The following is a 12,614-nucleotide window of genomic DNA, read 5'->3' as shown; positions in this document are numbered from 1 at the left end:
TAGAAATAATAAAACAACTATATTTTTATAGATTCATTTTATTTTTAATAACATAAAAATGTTATGTTTTTTATTTTACATATTTAAAAATGATTTCAGTAGGGGTACCAGGTTTCTAGTATTCACAACGATTTCGGGATTTTCTACATTACAATTTGGCTTTCGATATAGGTCATGGGTTGCATAATTATTTAGAATATCTGTTTCACTTATTTCCAAATGCTGTGATTTACAATTTGTCAAATCTACAAACTCCACAGCTGTTCATTATAATATTCAACAAAATATATTGTAATAATTTACTCATTTGGATGGATCATGTAATATCCTCTTTGTCTTCTGTTTACTGTGATATGCTCTACATTTTTATGATATTTTCATTTTATATAAACTTTCATTTTACCTAAAAAATAGGTAAACATGTAAAAAAATTACTATTTGGTCATACAAAGACTCAATATAATGATCCATCCAACAGCATATTAACTACAATAAATAGAACTAGCTAACTGGAATTGAAGGTCCCTTAAAAGTATTATAAGTTTAACTCTAAAGCAGTGATCAATACCTTTGCCATACTTAACTTGGAATTTGTAGTTTTATTAAAGTTACGTGAGGAAACTGATCACCGCTTCATGTATACTAATTTATTGTTTTCATAATAGGTGACTAATCTAAAGAGGCGCCCATATTCATAGCATGTATTAAAGATGCACAAATCACCAATTTTTACAAATGTTAGAAAATCGACAGAGTTACATTTAAGAATCTTAGATATAGAGATGTTTAGAAAGTGTTAAGTATCTGTAAATGAATCTTTATCTTTTATGTGACAACTACAAAAAGGTTACCTAAGAAGTTCTGTTACAGTAATTAAAATTGTAATCATTTTTACATCTTGACTATGGCGCGCTTAGGCAAACATACAACTGAACATTTGAAAATATGTGAAATAAGTAACTTTTGTCAACTTTATGCTCATCATCAAACAACAATTATTTTAGGAAATAATGGAGAATGTCACTATTGTTAACTATTACTTATTGCTTTTAGTTTACGGATCACGAAGAGATTTAATAAATTAATTTGAATTGATGAGCACAATTTGAAGAAAATTTTAACTAAATTGTATGTATCTATTTGAATTACCTATTGTTTGCGGATGACATTTCAGGGTACAGATAACAATATATTTAGATATTTTAGACAAAGAAGAGCCAATTAGGATTCAGATTCATAAATAATGGGTTGAATTTTGTCAGAGTTTAAATAATGTATGTAAATGCAAATGCAAGAGATAATTTAAGGGATTTAAGAAGTTTAAGTACAAACCTAATGTCATCTGTACTCTGAAGCTTAAATTACTTTCTGGTGTTCTGTACATGTAAAACCATGTGTAGATTTCATTTAATTTAGTAATACTACACTAAAACTGGCCATCATATAAGTATCTGCCATGTTCTAAATATAACTAGGTCATAATATAATATTCTTATCTAAATTGGTATTTACAAATAATACATTTAATTATTACTCTTTTAATATAGAAATTAAAATATATTTCTATCATTCTTCAATTCACATAACACAAAATAATTTAACAGTGTTTTTGCACTCACATTTACAATATAGTTTAGTAACAACAGTTACCGGTTACTGATCTCAAACAACTCATTTAGAATATATCACCCAATCCCTGAGCAATGATACTCACGGCTCCTAGCATATCTTAATATTTAAAAATGCAGAAATGTGAAAACTTTAAGGAATATTTCATTGAAGGGGCAAGTGAACGTTATAGTTCTTTAGTTTCTATAGGAACTATAATATTCATTATGCCACTCGAGACCGCCGCGTAAACTATATGTACATATTGGCTAGCGGTCTCTTGACTAAACTGGAACCACTAGGAAAATAAAATATTTCACTATTTACATTGTAAACTATACACGTTATAATACGAATTACTTCATTGAACGAGTTTAGAATTAATTTAATTTGTTTACTCCGTTGAGAACAATGATAGCGCGCGTGACTGACGCGAGGAACATACATACACACCGCGGTACGGCCTTCGAAACCTTTACCTATATAACTATAACATTTCCCCAGCGTCGTTGTTTCAACGAGACGCTGCGTTAGACCACGCCGAATGTCACCGTGACATTAGAGATTCATGACAGCTGACAGCCGCTGTCAATACAAACGGTGACATTCGACATCGACGCTCGTGGAGGAAAAACTAAAATCTAATATCACAATGTGGAGCTCTCGAGGAGCTTAATAGGCGCCAAAGTAGGCCACTCGATTTAAAGTTCTCCGCTATGTCTGAGGGCTACTATCTAAGGCCCATATTCCAAAACGTACTTCACTTGTCGTAAACACTGTCAACATTTCATAGAAATAGATGTTCGAAACTAGATACGGACTCATCTGGAATACGAGGCCTAAGGGCCCAGGCACATTCTTGTGACTCATTCGAAGAGCGCGAGTAGATCGTCCGAAGAAGGAGCGCGAGGGGGGTGTGACCCTGCCGAAGATGACGACGACGGCGGCGTCGCAAGTAGTTCTCCTAGCGCCGGAGCGTCTAGATACGATAACAACTCCATGGGGTCCACACTCGTCTCTGGCAGCAACTGCAGCAGAAATAACTAATAAGTCACACTCAAGGAAAAAATCTAACCTTAAAAATTAATTGTAGAAAACTTAACTATTCCAGCAATACAACAATATAATGAATTCTTTGTCCTGCTAACAAATCAAAAGTGTTCACAGGTAATAAGTGTGAAATTTCATTATTCTATGCAAGGTGTATTGTATACTCATTTTTTCGTCCTACTTTTTTTTATTTGACCAAAACAACCATGGACGCGATGACGGAAATAATTCAACTCACATTAAGGTTATCCGTCCCCTCGCCATCAATAACTGCTGCAGGATCAAAGTTCAAATCAGCAGGTATGTCGACATCATTGAGGGAATGATGCCCGACGGAAGGAGGACCTGGAGTATGGCTGGAGCCTGGTGTGTGCGCACCACCGCCACCTGGGGTATGTGCGGACCCAGGCGTGTGTGGTGTGTGAGGTGTGTGGGGCATCTGAAGAAAGTAAGATTATTTTAATATGGTGATTGAGGTATATGTGTGGAGTTCCTTAGCTGACAATTTAAATAAAAAAGATTTTAACCGGATTAAAGTTATGTATTATTATAAATTTACAATTATTTAACATAATTTTAAATTTAACCGACGTTTTGCGTGCTTTACAGCGTGCGTGGTCTCGGTGACAAAAAAAAACCGTCACCGCGAAACGTCGGTTAAATTTAAAATTGTGTTAAATATTTGTAAATTTATATTAATACATAACTTAACTTACTATTAAATTACGAAAATGTTACGTGTCTATTGAGGTTTTCATCGCGCGAATGTAAATTTATTCATATTATTAAAAAAATCCTTCCTCAATAACATTCCTGGTATTATTAAAACTTACTTGTTCGTTGAGACTCTTCTCCATCGCGTTTAGAGGGTCCAGGGAATTGACACTATCATTGAGGTGTGAGAGCGGGCCATTTCCGGCGTACTCATTACTTCCCGGTCCGTTGTTCATGCCAAAATCGTAATTTTGATTCGAACTTGACGCTCTATTCTGACTACTCTGATTGTACGAAGAGATCATCGAGCCACTTGCTATGGTGTTCATATCTGGAGGTAAGTATGGTGATAACGCCTGGTTCATATCCCAATTGTTCATAGTTGGCATATTCATGGAGCCAGGAGACATCGCCTTGCCTCGTTTCCCCATGCTGTCGTTGCTGTCGTCTTCTTGCTGCAATTTTAAATCGTTTGTTATAATTTCTTTTGGTTTGTGAAGCTTCAAGCAAAACCTATAAATATATATCTCTCTAAACGATACTGACAAAAACCTATTGCGTTTTTTGTCTGACCATTTATTTCTTTTTACGTCAGAATACATCAAGATGACAAATTTAGTGGACTTAGCACGAAATGAGAGATCAAGATTATCCAAAAATTTCGTTAATACAAGAAGATAAAAGTTGTCTCCAAGTTTAATCATCAATTCTTGTAGGTTTTGCTTTACAACCCGTATGTATGTTTTTTATCACTTTACTTTTTTACAAAAAATACTTACCTTTATACTAGGATTAGCTGAATTCTTTGCTGCTTTCCAATTCGCTCCACTATCAATCGTGACTTCATCAACATCCGACGTATTTAAAGTATTGAGAATGCCCCACATGTACTGGTCAACTTCTAGTCCTTCTAATTGAGCTGGTTTGCTGTAAGAACACAAAGCAATTAGCTTTCCATGAAATTATCTTGACTTTCAGAAAACGTTATTATATGTGACTAGACTCTCATCCCTGAGGTCGCAGGTTCGATCCCCGGCTGTGCACCAATGGACTTTCTTTCTATGTGCGCATTTAACATTCGCTAGAACGGTGAGGGAAACCGACATGTCTTAGACACAAACATAGTCGACGGCGTTCGTCAAGCACAGGAGGCTGATCACCTACTTGCCTACTAGATAAATAAATCATGAAACAGATTCAGAAATCTGAGGCCCAGACCTAAAGAGGTTGTAGCGCCACTTATTTAAAATTAAATGTAACTAAACGTTTTCACTAGACTTCACTATTGGGAAGAAGTTTTCTTTGATTTATTTTAAAATCAAAATAATTTTTAACGAGAAACTTACTTGCAAACTGGACATCTCCACGATCCTCTCTCGCAGTTAAGCTGAAGGTATGATTCCAAGTCAAAACACTGTATGTGTTTACACTCGTGCCCTCGTGCAGGTAAAGTTATCTTCTTAAACGTTATCGGGCACTTAAGCGATACCTTTAACGCAGTTTGTTCAATACTATCTCTATCATTTGGGGTATTAGTACCATTATTCCCACTAGACGTTTGATTAAAGTTCATCTTAATTTTAGCAATACAATGGTCCGCTGTCAATAATCGCTTTCTTAATAATCCCTGTAGAACACTTCGTACGCTCGGCCGATGCACAAGTTGTAGGACGAATAGGTGAGACTGTAACAACGAAGTTCACATTAGTAATTCTGACGTAAGTTTAAAATTTACATAATTGAAATAACGTGGCTGTCAAAACGTGAATTCAAAATAGAAAAGTCTGTGTAAAGTATTCCATCTCATTCTTTTACACGTTCAATCCTACAGATATATATGTTTGTCTCTTTCTATATAACGCCTCAACTTTACGTGTTACACTAGATTTTACTCCTCATAAAATTTCCGTACCGGGCCTTGTAACTCAAATCGTTTCTTAAGGAGTAAACTCCAAAATGTTAACGTTTTTTACAGTATTTCTCCATATACTTCAGACATTTTTCTGCTATTATTTAACAGACACAAAAAATAAAAGTTATGTATATTACGCAAGGCTCAAGACGAAACAATTGAGAATAACTGTGGACACCCTTTGCCCCATCTAGAACACATAGCACAAGCCAAGTCCAGATGTATATTTAAATATTATGATACTTACACAACAACAAGCCGACACTGTGATCTGTATCGTGTTCCTCCCGGGTTGACAAACTTCTTTCAGGTACAATGGTTTATGTGAGGTTTTGTTCTCCCCTCGGTCTATCATAAGCGGTGTCGCGTTCACCGAAACTTGAACACTCGCCGGCCAATTCGTATTCATTTGTCGGTCTTCATGATGGAAACATTTTAATTGTAGTTCTAGATCCGATCTGTTGACAACATACCTATAGCATTAATATCAAATAATTTTACCACAATTTTTTTTTAAAACTTTTGTTTAAATGTTTACCTCCATATTAACGTAGAATGGACTGTCGGCTTCAGTTGAAACACGTGATTGCTAACTGCTAAATTATGTTCTAATCTAAATGGTGGTAAGATGATACCATCTCTTACAGGGAATGTTAGTCGAAGCTCGTCATCTGAAAATAAATAAAGGCAAAATTAGAAATCTGTTTAATATTTAAGGAAGTTTTTGTCGGACCACCACTATGTGGAAACACCCACTGAAGAACATATTTCTAAACTAATTCCACTTAGGGTTCTTCAAAAAAAAGTGTACCATTTCTTAAAAGGCCGGCAACACACTCGCGAGCCCTCTGGAATTGAGAGTGTTTGCTCCCGGTTCTATAAAAAAATGTATATTCTACAGCGAGAAAGTACAGGTAAAATACTTACTTTGCATACCCATCGGTGGTTTGAGCTCGTTGAAATGAGGTTTTACATCAGCATTGGGACTAATGTACGGTGGCATACTGCTTGCTGGCGTCAAAGGCGGCGTTGGATTACCAGGTACAGGACTGTGTTGGTAATTGTTAGTTCGCATTGCTACCTCTTGTGCGAATTGACCACTATACTGCCCTGCATACTGTGCTGAATTAGCTTGATGTTGAGGAAAATGGTTCGGGACAGCACCGTTATAGTATTGCCCTTGATTGGAATAAGGCGGCGTTGATTGTCTGATGTTCCCTCTCATCGTCGGGCCGAAGTTCCCACTTGGTCCCAGAGGTTGTTGCGGAGGGTATTGGCCTTGGAAGCCAGGTCGACCGCCATATCCAGACGGGTATTGCCCGGGTCCGAAACCCGGTTGTCCACCAATGTACTGACTCTTTCGCGATCCCATCAGCATGGTACCCGTTGGGTAAGGCGTGTGTCGCCTTTGGTAGCCGGGTCCCATCTTTGTCGACCCTCCCATTTGGGCAGGGCCCATTTGAGACGGCATCATGTTAGCATGCATGCCCATATTGGCCATCTGGGCCATCGGATTCATACCGTTCATGGAGGCATTACCCATCTGGCCCATTCCAGTCATGCCGGTCATGCCATTCATGCCGTTCATTCCATTCATTCCCCCGTTACTGCCCATGCCCATTCCTGTCATGGCGGGGTTATGGCTTCGTTGCTGACCGTAGCCATTCATCGCACTGTATTGGGGATTACCCATAGCCATATTGCTTTGCATCTGAAACATAAAATGATAAATATATTTAAAATTTCTACACTATACAATATAGAATTTTGGAGGATTGAATGGGGTTTTTCCTGTATCCTAATCAGTAGGTACGCGTTAGTACTCAAGCAGTTACTAAGCGGACGTAAGCGCGGCTATCTAATACTTTTGGCAAGCTTGGTGAGTTTTGCACTTACATCTATGACTAATTACAACAATTTGTAATGTTTTACTATTCATTACTGTGACGTGTAGATCACTACTGACATTATGAAAATATCGCTTCAACTTTGGAGCAATGGCATGGAGCATTGCATCTGTTTCACTTGTGTGATAAGAAACAATTATGATTTAGCCGATTAATTAAAACCTGCGAATTAAAAGCTTTGAATATCGCTTGACCAACATTGCTAACCTACATTGATTAGAATTTGGAGCACGGTATTATACAATAGAGTTTACCTGCGAGAATGGCTGTGAATCCTGTATCGCGGCCGTGGTGGCCGCGGCGACCATCGCGGCGGTGGCGCCGAACTGCGCGTTCTCGCCCCCGCCGCTCATCGCGTTCGAACCGCCATGGCACCCATAACTGCTGGCAATTTATATCCTAATTAATTACTTATTAGTTTACGTATACTTATATAACACTGTATGGCTGGCAAAATAGAAGGATTTTTATAATGATCTCCATTCGATGTTAATGTAAATTCTATTTCTTAACGGACATTTTCAACCATTGTCAAGTTTTTTTTGAAGACGCACAGACGCAGACTGATGCAGCAATGGGTAGGTATTCTCTCATAAAAATCGGGTGTCAGGTAGAAAATGTATGGTCACTGCCGAGCATAACAAAAACTCATAATACAACAGAAACTACTTGTTATTCAAATTACAACAAGATTAAAGAAATTTCTATTCAAAAATTGAAAGCGTCAATGTCTTTTTGTAAATCTTGTAATATTAGTAGCAAAAAAATTACAATTTTCATTAGCAAAAATAAATCAGCGCAGTAAATTTCATTTCGCGCACGATGTAGCGACTATCGAGTAGTTTCTATTGCAAGTGGCCTTGCGAAGTCCAACATTTTACATTCCACACGTTAACACGTCCATTATTATTAATAAACACAGACTCAATATCAACCCAAATTCTACCGTCGCCGGCATTTTTAAACCTCTATGATTTTATTATATCATGAACAATGAGACAAAAAATCAATATGGACTATAACGCGTTGTTACCCCTGTGTTTCTCTCGGGATGTTTGATTTTTTGTATAGCGCTGGAGTGGGAGACAAAACTCATGTGAACTGCTTTTGGGGCGAATTCCCGAGCCCTTTCTAATAACTTCCATTCGACAAAAGCTCAATAAACACTCGCACGGGCTACTTATTGTTGTTACTTGTCTGTATGTGTGCGTAACAGGCATTTTAGCTTGTAAACGACTGATATATTTAATATGTTTTACATCATTTTTATGTACGTCATATTATTTATGATTAGAACCATGCATCGATAAATAGATATTTAAATACTATCGCATTCCTGTCCTTGTTGATTAGATTTTGTAAAAATAACAAATTCTCAAGGAGTTCACCAAATAATCACACCAGTCAACAACTCCTTAACTCAGTCCTTTCATCCACTGCAAACGTGATTTACAAGGACCCTTTCCTTAGGTATCTAAATCGCTAGTCGTCTTTTATCTTTTTGTAGTTGCCCTTTTTGTTGCCGACCATAATGTGTGCAACTAAAAAAAACATATCCTGACGAACTTTTTGTTGAATTTGTATCACCACATCCGAATCACTTACGCTGCTTTCAAAATATTTGGGACTTTCAATGCAGGCGTCCAACGCGGTGATTCTTTTTGAGCGTTTCTCGGAATGAGCTTTACATGCATATGGTTTATTCGGCCGTTTTCCTTATCCTTCATAAGATATATTTAAATCGTAGCGTCCCAGTAGAATGGAAGCAATATAAATCAAAATGATTAAATCGCTATTTCGAGTAGCTGGAAGGTGTTTGGCATACTATTGAGAGATGTACGAGTAACGTAGATATTTTGATACATAGGCTGCAGTTAATTTTAGATTGTTGCGCAGACGTGGTGAATTCTTAGCTAATTGGCAGCGATGATAATCACGTGCGGAATTGATATCTCAAATGAAGTAATTTGAAATATATAACCTTTTTATTTACAAGGGTAATATTAAAAAGTTTGATTTGGAAATAGTCAGTTCGATAATGCATTTCAAGTGTTGCATTTTAGCCCAAGCAACGCGACTTTTCAATGACAGTTGGTCTCCCCTATTTTAATCCTTCAAATTGTGGCTTGAGCGCTCATTGGTAAAGCATTAACATGTGATATGATAGTTTGTATCGATTATTCTGACGTACACGTTACGTTCTGTCTATTCGTGAACCGTCATATTATCACGACATTCTTCGGAGGTTTTTATTCAAAATTCTAAACTTAATATATAAAATTATAATCAAGTAAATATGTTTTATTTGTATACGATTATAACGGTATTTATAAGCGTTATTAATTTTGATTTTATCTTATCCACGTCAATTGACGCCCGGAGCTGTGAGAGAATGAATCATGCTTCAAGGAGCGAATTCCGGGGGTTATAAATGGCGAGTGTTCTGGGGTGTATGGGACAATGAGTGGGAAGGGTCGGTTCAGTTAGGGCAAATAGGTTCACGTCAATGTGAGACGATAGCTATGATAAGTAATAAATGTACTTTGTTTGCGACTGTAGCAAAAATTTATAAACTAGCATCGTACCTATACAATAGTTCGTATTTTGTTCTTAGATGCTACGTTTTTACCTGCTGAATCAATTGTATTGGATGATATCCGTTGTAAAATATTAAGCACGTGGTAGGATTCATGCAGTAGTGGCGGGTATCCGCCCCCAACCGACTCACCCGTTAAAAACTGACATGTTTTCCCACGATTCTAAGTGTTTTTATAATAATATTCTCGTGATAAGTAAATGCGATGTCTATTATCGCGTTTATATTTTGTTTTGCTCACGATGCACGGCTTCCTCTGTTCATTCAAGCCTCGAGCCCTACGTTTATTATTATTAACTTATTGGTTTTGTAATTTTAACAATGATATTATGTTGTTTGTATAGGGAACAAAACAAAGCAGTTGCGTGCCCCGACTTAGCACCTGCTTAGCTTTTGTAACGTTTAACCTTTAGTTTTAATAAAATATATTATAGTATCCTAAAATACCGTGTGAAAATGTTTTTTATAGTTGCAATTAAATTAATTAGCCGAGCTGCTAAGCGACGATTTTAAAATTCTTGTCTAGTAATCCAGTGCGTTAATGTTTTGTTTATTTGTATTTATTGTAAGCTAAAGTGCAGTCACCGCTTGCATTCCCATCGCTCGCTTGTGTGCGTGTCGGCGTCATTGTGTGGGTAATGTATAGATGTGTGAGTGCAAGATGCTAGTGTGCGTTGACGGGCCCGAAAGCGTTATAGTGCGTGTGAATGGAAGAGCACATTTCGTTTCTTTCATTATAATGGCAATGATGCGCGCCGAGATTATTTTCAAAATTTAATAAATATTAGAATTAATAATTTAAACGTTATTAATTACAATGATTTAAAGGTTACACAAAAACTTACGCCCTATGTCAGTGTTTATTTTGGTATTTTTAGCGTGTGTGATAACAGATAACGAGACGTTTTGCAAATAAATTTATTTCAAGATATCATTTTATGCACATATTTTTGAATAGGGATGAATTTTTTTTTTAAGGTATTTTGTTAATAGAAATTTTTAGTATTTCAGAGATAACATTTTAACTGACATTTAAAAAATATATTTTATTATTTATTTAAACATTAAGCAACATATATATTTCAAATCTACCTTTTCTCGCATTATTTGCACTATATTCTTACAACGTATTACTTTTAATAAAACAGACATGTCAACATGTTTAATTTTCAAGTACCTTATTTATTTTCACACTGTACTGACTAGAGACTTACCTTTGCGTATTTACTCTGTATCCTATGTTTTCTTGATAATAATTCTGTTTTCCAGTATCGGGAGCTGCGGCTCCCGAGTAGCTAATTTTGTGTCCTGCGTATGCAGCCGTATTAGCAGAATTCGCCGTCCTGCCGTTTCAAAACACCTCCTGAAACACGATGGAGCTCTATACAATCTCTTTTTTGTAAGCCAGACTTCTAGCACATTTTTCACGTTCGCAATTTCTTTCATCAGCTCACGTTTACTGGATCCTTGTGCATTGCAATGTCAACAAATTAGAGAACGTATGTGTGCAAGTTTCACAAAGTTTTGGATGTATTTTTTTTGTTTACGATAACTTTTAATGAGACTATTTTAAATACTTTTTTTAATTTTTACTTTTTGATAAATTTCTTTAGAAAATTTATAATATGCCAGCACTTAAAAAGCACGCAAGGAATTTGGACTTGTACAAAACTTGCACCGTTCAACGTATCCAAAAAATTGTTGACTGCAACTTTAATTTAGTTTTATATCCTTTTTTGTTCTTAATTTGGTTATATTTTTTTTGTAATTTCCATTATGCGAAACACACCTTTTACGACATCCACTTTTGTTTAAATATTTCCACAGAGATCACAAATTTTTGCATCAATCCACGTTATGTCACTTGTAATCCTTCGGTTCACTGCACTGTTTTTAATTTTTATTTTGCCACTGCACAGGTGATTAAAAATCCAAATCCAAGGTAAGGTCAATATTTGTCACTGTGTTCCAGGTATGGTTGATAATAAATTAATATTATCATTCACTCACGAGTCCGACTGAGTTCTTCGTAACATTATAGACGTGTTGCACGAGCGTCGACGTCGACGTCACTGGCATCAGACAACCACACGTTCGACCGTCAAAGGTAACACTGGCTGGTAAACCGGCGACGGTGAGTGAGAGGTTACGCCGCGGGGGGAATCCACCCCGCGCGACGTTGCCGCTCCGCTGCGATAAAGTGGCGCACCACCTCGTCCCCCGCTTGTGTCGTCGTCTCGGCACTCTGCGCTCGGCCTAGCTCGGACGGCATCGTCGTCATGACGGTTTCATGCTCCACCCCGCGCACTCGACATTTCATTTCACGTAACGGTCCTCAATCGAGCGCGATACTGCGAGTGTGATAGTCGCAGTATAGTGTAGCACAAGTCATTAGTTATGTTAATGAATACATGATAGGCGGTTAAATTATGCACTATTAGTATTGTTTTCACTTACTCGTAACACTTTTATTAAATATAACTAAATCTGAGCTTGGCCAAATAAATGCTCACTGACATATTTTTTGTCCGATGCGAATCGTTATCGGGCCGCTCTCGGAATTCGGTGAGCGTCCGTCAACGCTGGGGCATAATAATTAACAGTGATAAACAATGGTCATGTCGCGTCGTCCTCTGGCCGCTACCTGCGCATGACGCTAGAGGACAAGTCATTCGTCCTGCGATGTCCTTGCTTCGATGTTGCATACATTTCGCACAATATTGACTTATTTGTATTTCTATAAACGTTTCAGTAAAGCAATCAGCTTTTATCAACAAATTAAAGACGTTATCAACGACCGTTTTAAGTCAATGTTAAAAGCGCAATA

At 37.0% G+C, this 12,614-nt stretch overlaps 1 protein-coding gene across 3 annotated transcripts; it reads right to left on the bottom strand.

The window, feature by feature from the left end:
• Positions 1–11,912, bottom strand: LOC125063250 (zinc finger MIZ domain-containing protein 1). Of its 3 annotated transcripts, none has more exons than XM_047669592.1 (11): positions 11,577–11,912; positions 11,002–11,150; positions 7,446–7,575; positions 6,212–6,995; positions 5,823–5,955; positions 5,532–5,742; positions 4,719–5,056; positions 4,152–4,299; positions 3,492–3,827; positions 2,897–3,097; positions 1–2,636 (listed from the first exon to the last, which is right to left on the bottom strand). In XM_047669592.1, the coding sequence occupies exons 3-11, from the start codon at positions 7,542–7,544 to the stop codon at positions 2,475–2,477; spliced, it is 2,412 nt and encodes an 803-aa protein (XP_047525548.1). In that variant the 5' UTR covers positions 7,545–7,575; positions 11,002–11,150; positions 11,577–11,912; the 3' UTR covers positions 1–2,474. The 3 variants fall into 3 exon arrangements, with proteins under 3 accessions (XP_047525548.1, XP_047525549.1, XP_047525550.1); XM_047669593.1 differs by having other exon boundaries at positions 7,446–7,572; XM_047669594.1 differs by lacking the exons at positions 11,002–11,150; positions 11,577–11,912 and having other exon boundaries at positions 7,446–7,503; positions 7,549–7,575.
• Positions 11,913–12,614: the final 702 nt, after the last annotated feature.

Source organism: Pieris napi, chromosome 3 (genome assembly GCF_905475465.1).
Source record: "Pieris napi chromosome 3, ilPieNapi1.2, whole genome shotgun sequence".
Taxonomy (NCBI): domain Eukaryota; kingdom Metazoa; phylum Arthropoda; class Insecta; order Lepidoptera; family Pieridae; genus Pieris; species Pieris napi.
The sequence above is the reverse complement of the archived record's forward strand: the minus strand, read 5'-3'. Positions and strand labels throughout refer to the sequence as shown.

Coding starts and splice junctions, on each gene's coding strand:
- LOC125063250 (XM_047669592.1), bottom strand. CDS start 7,544: ATGAGCGGCGGGGGCGAGAACGCGCAGTTCGGCGCCACCGCCGCGATG. Junction 6,996..7,445: donor ATTCACAGCCATTCTCGCAG/GTAAACTCTATT, acceptor TTTATGTTTCAG/ATGCAAAGCAATATGGCTAT. Junction 5,057..5,531: donor CAGTGTCGGCTTGTTGTTGT/GTAAGTATCATA, acceptor TCGTTGTTACAG/TCTCACCTATTCGTCCTACA.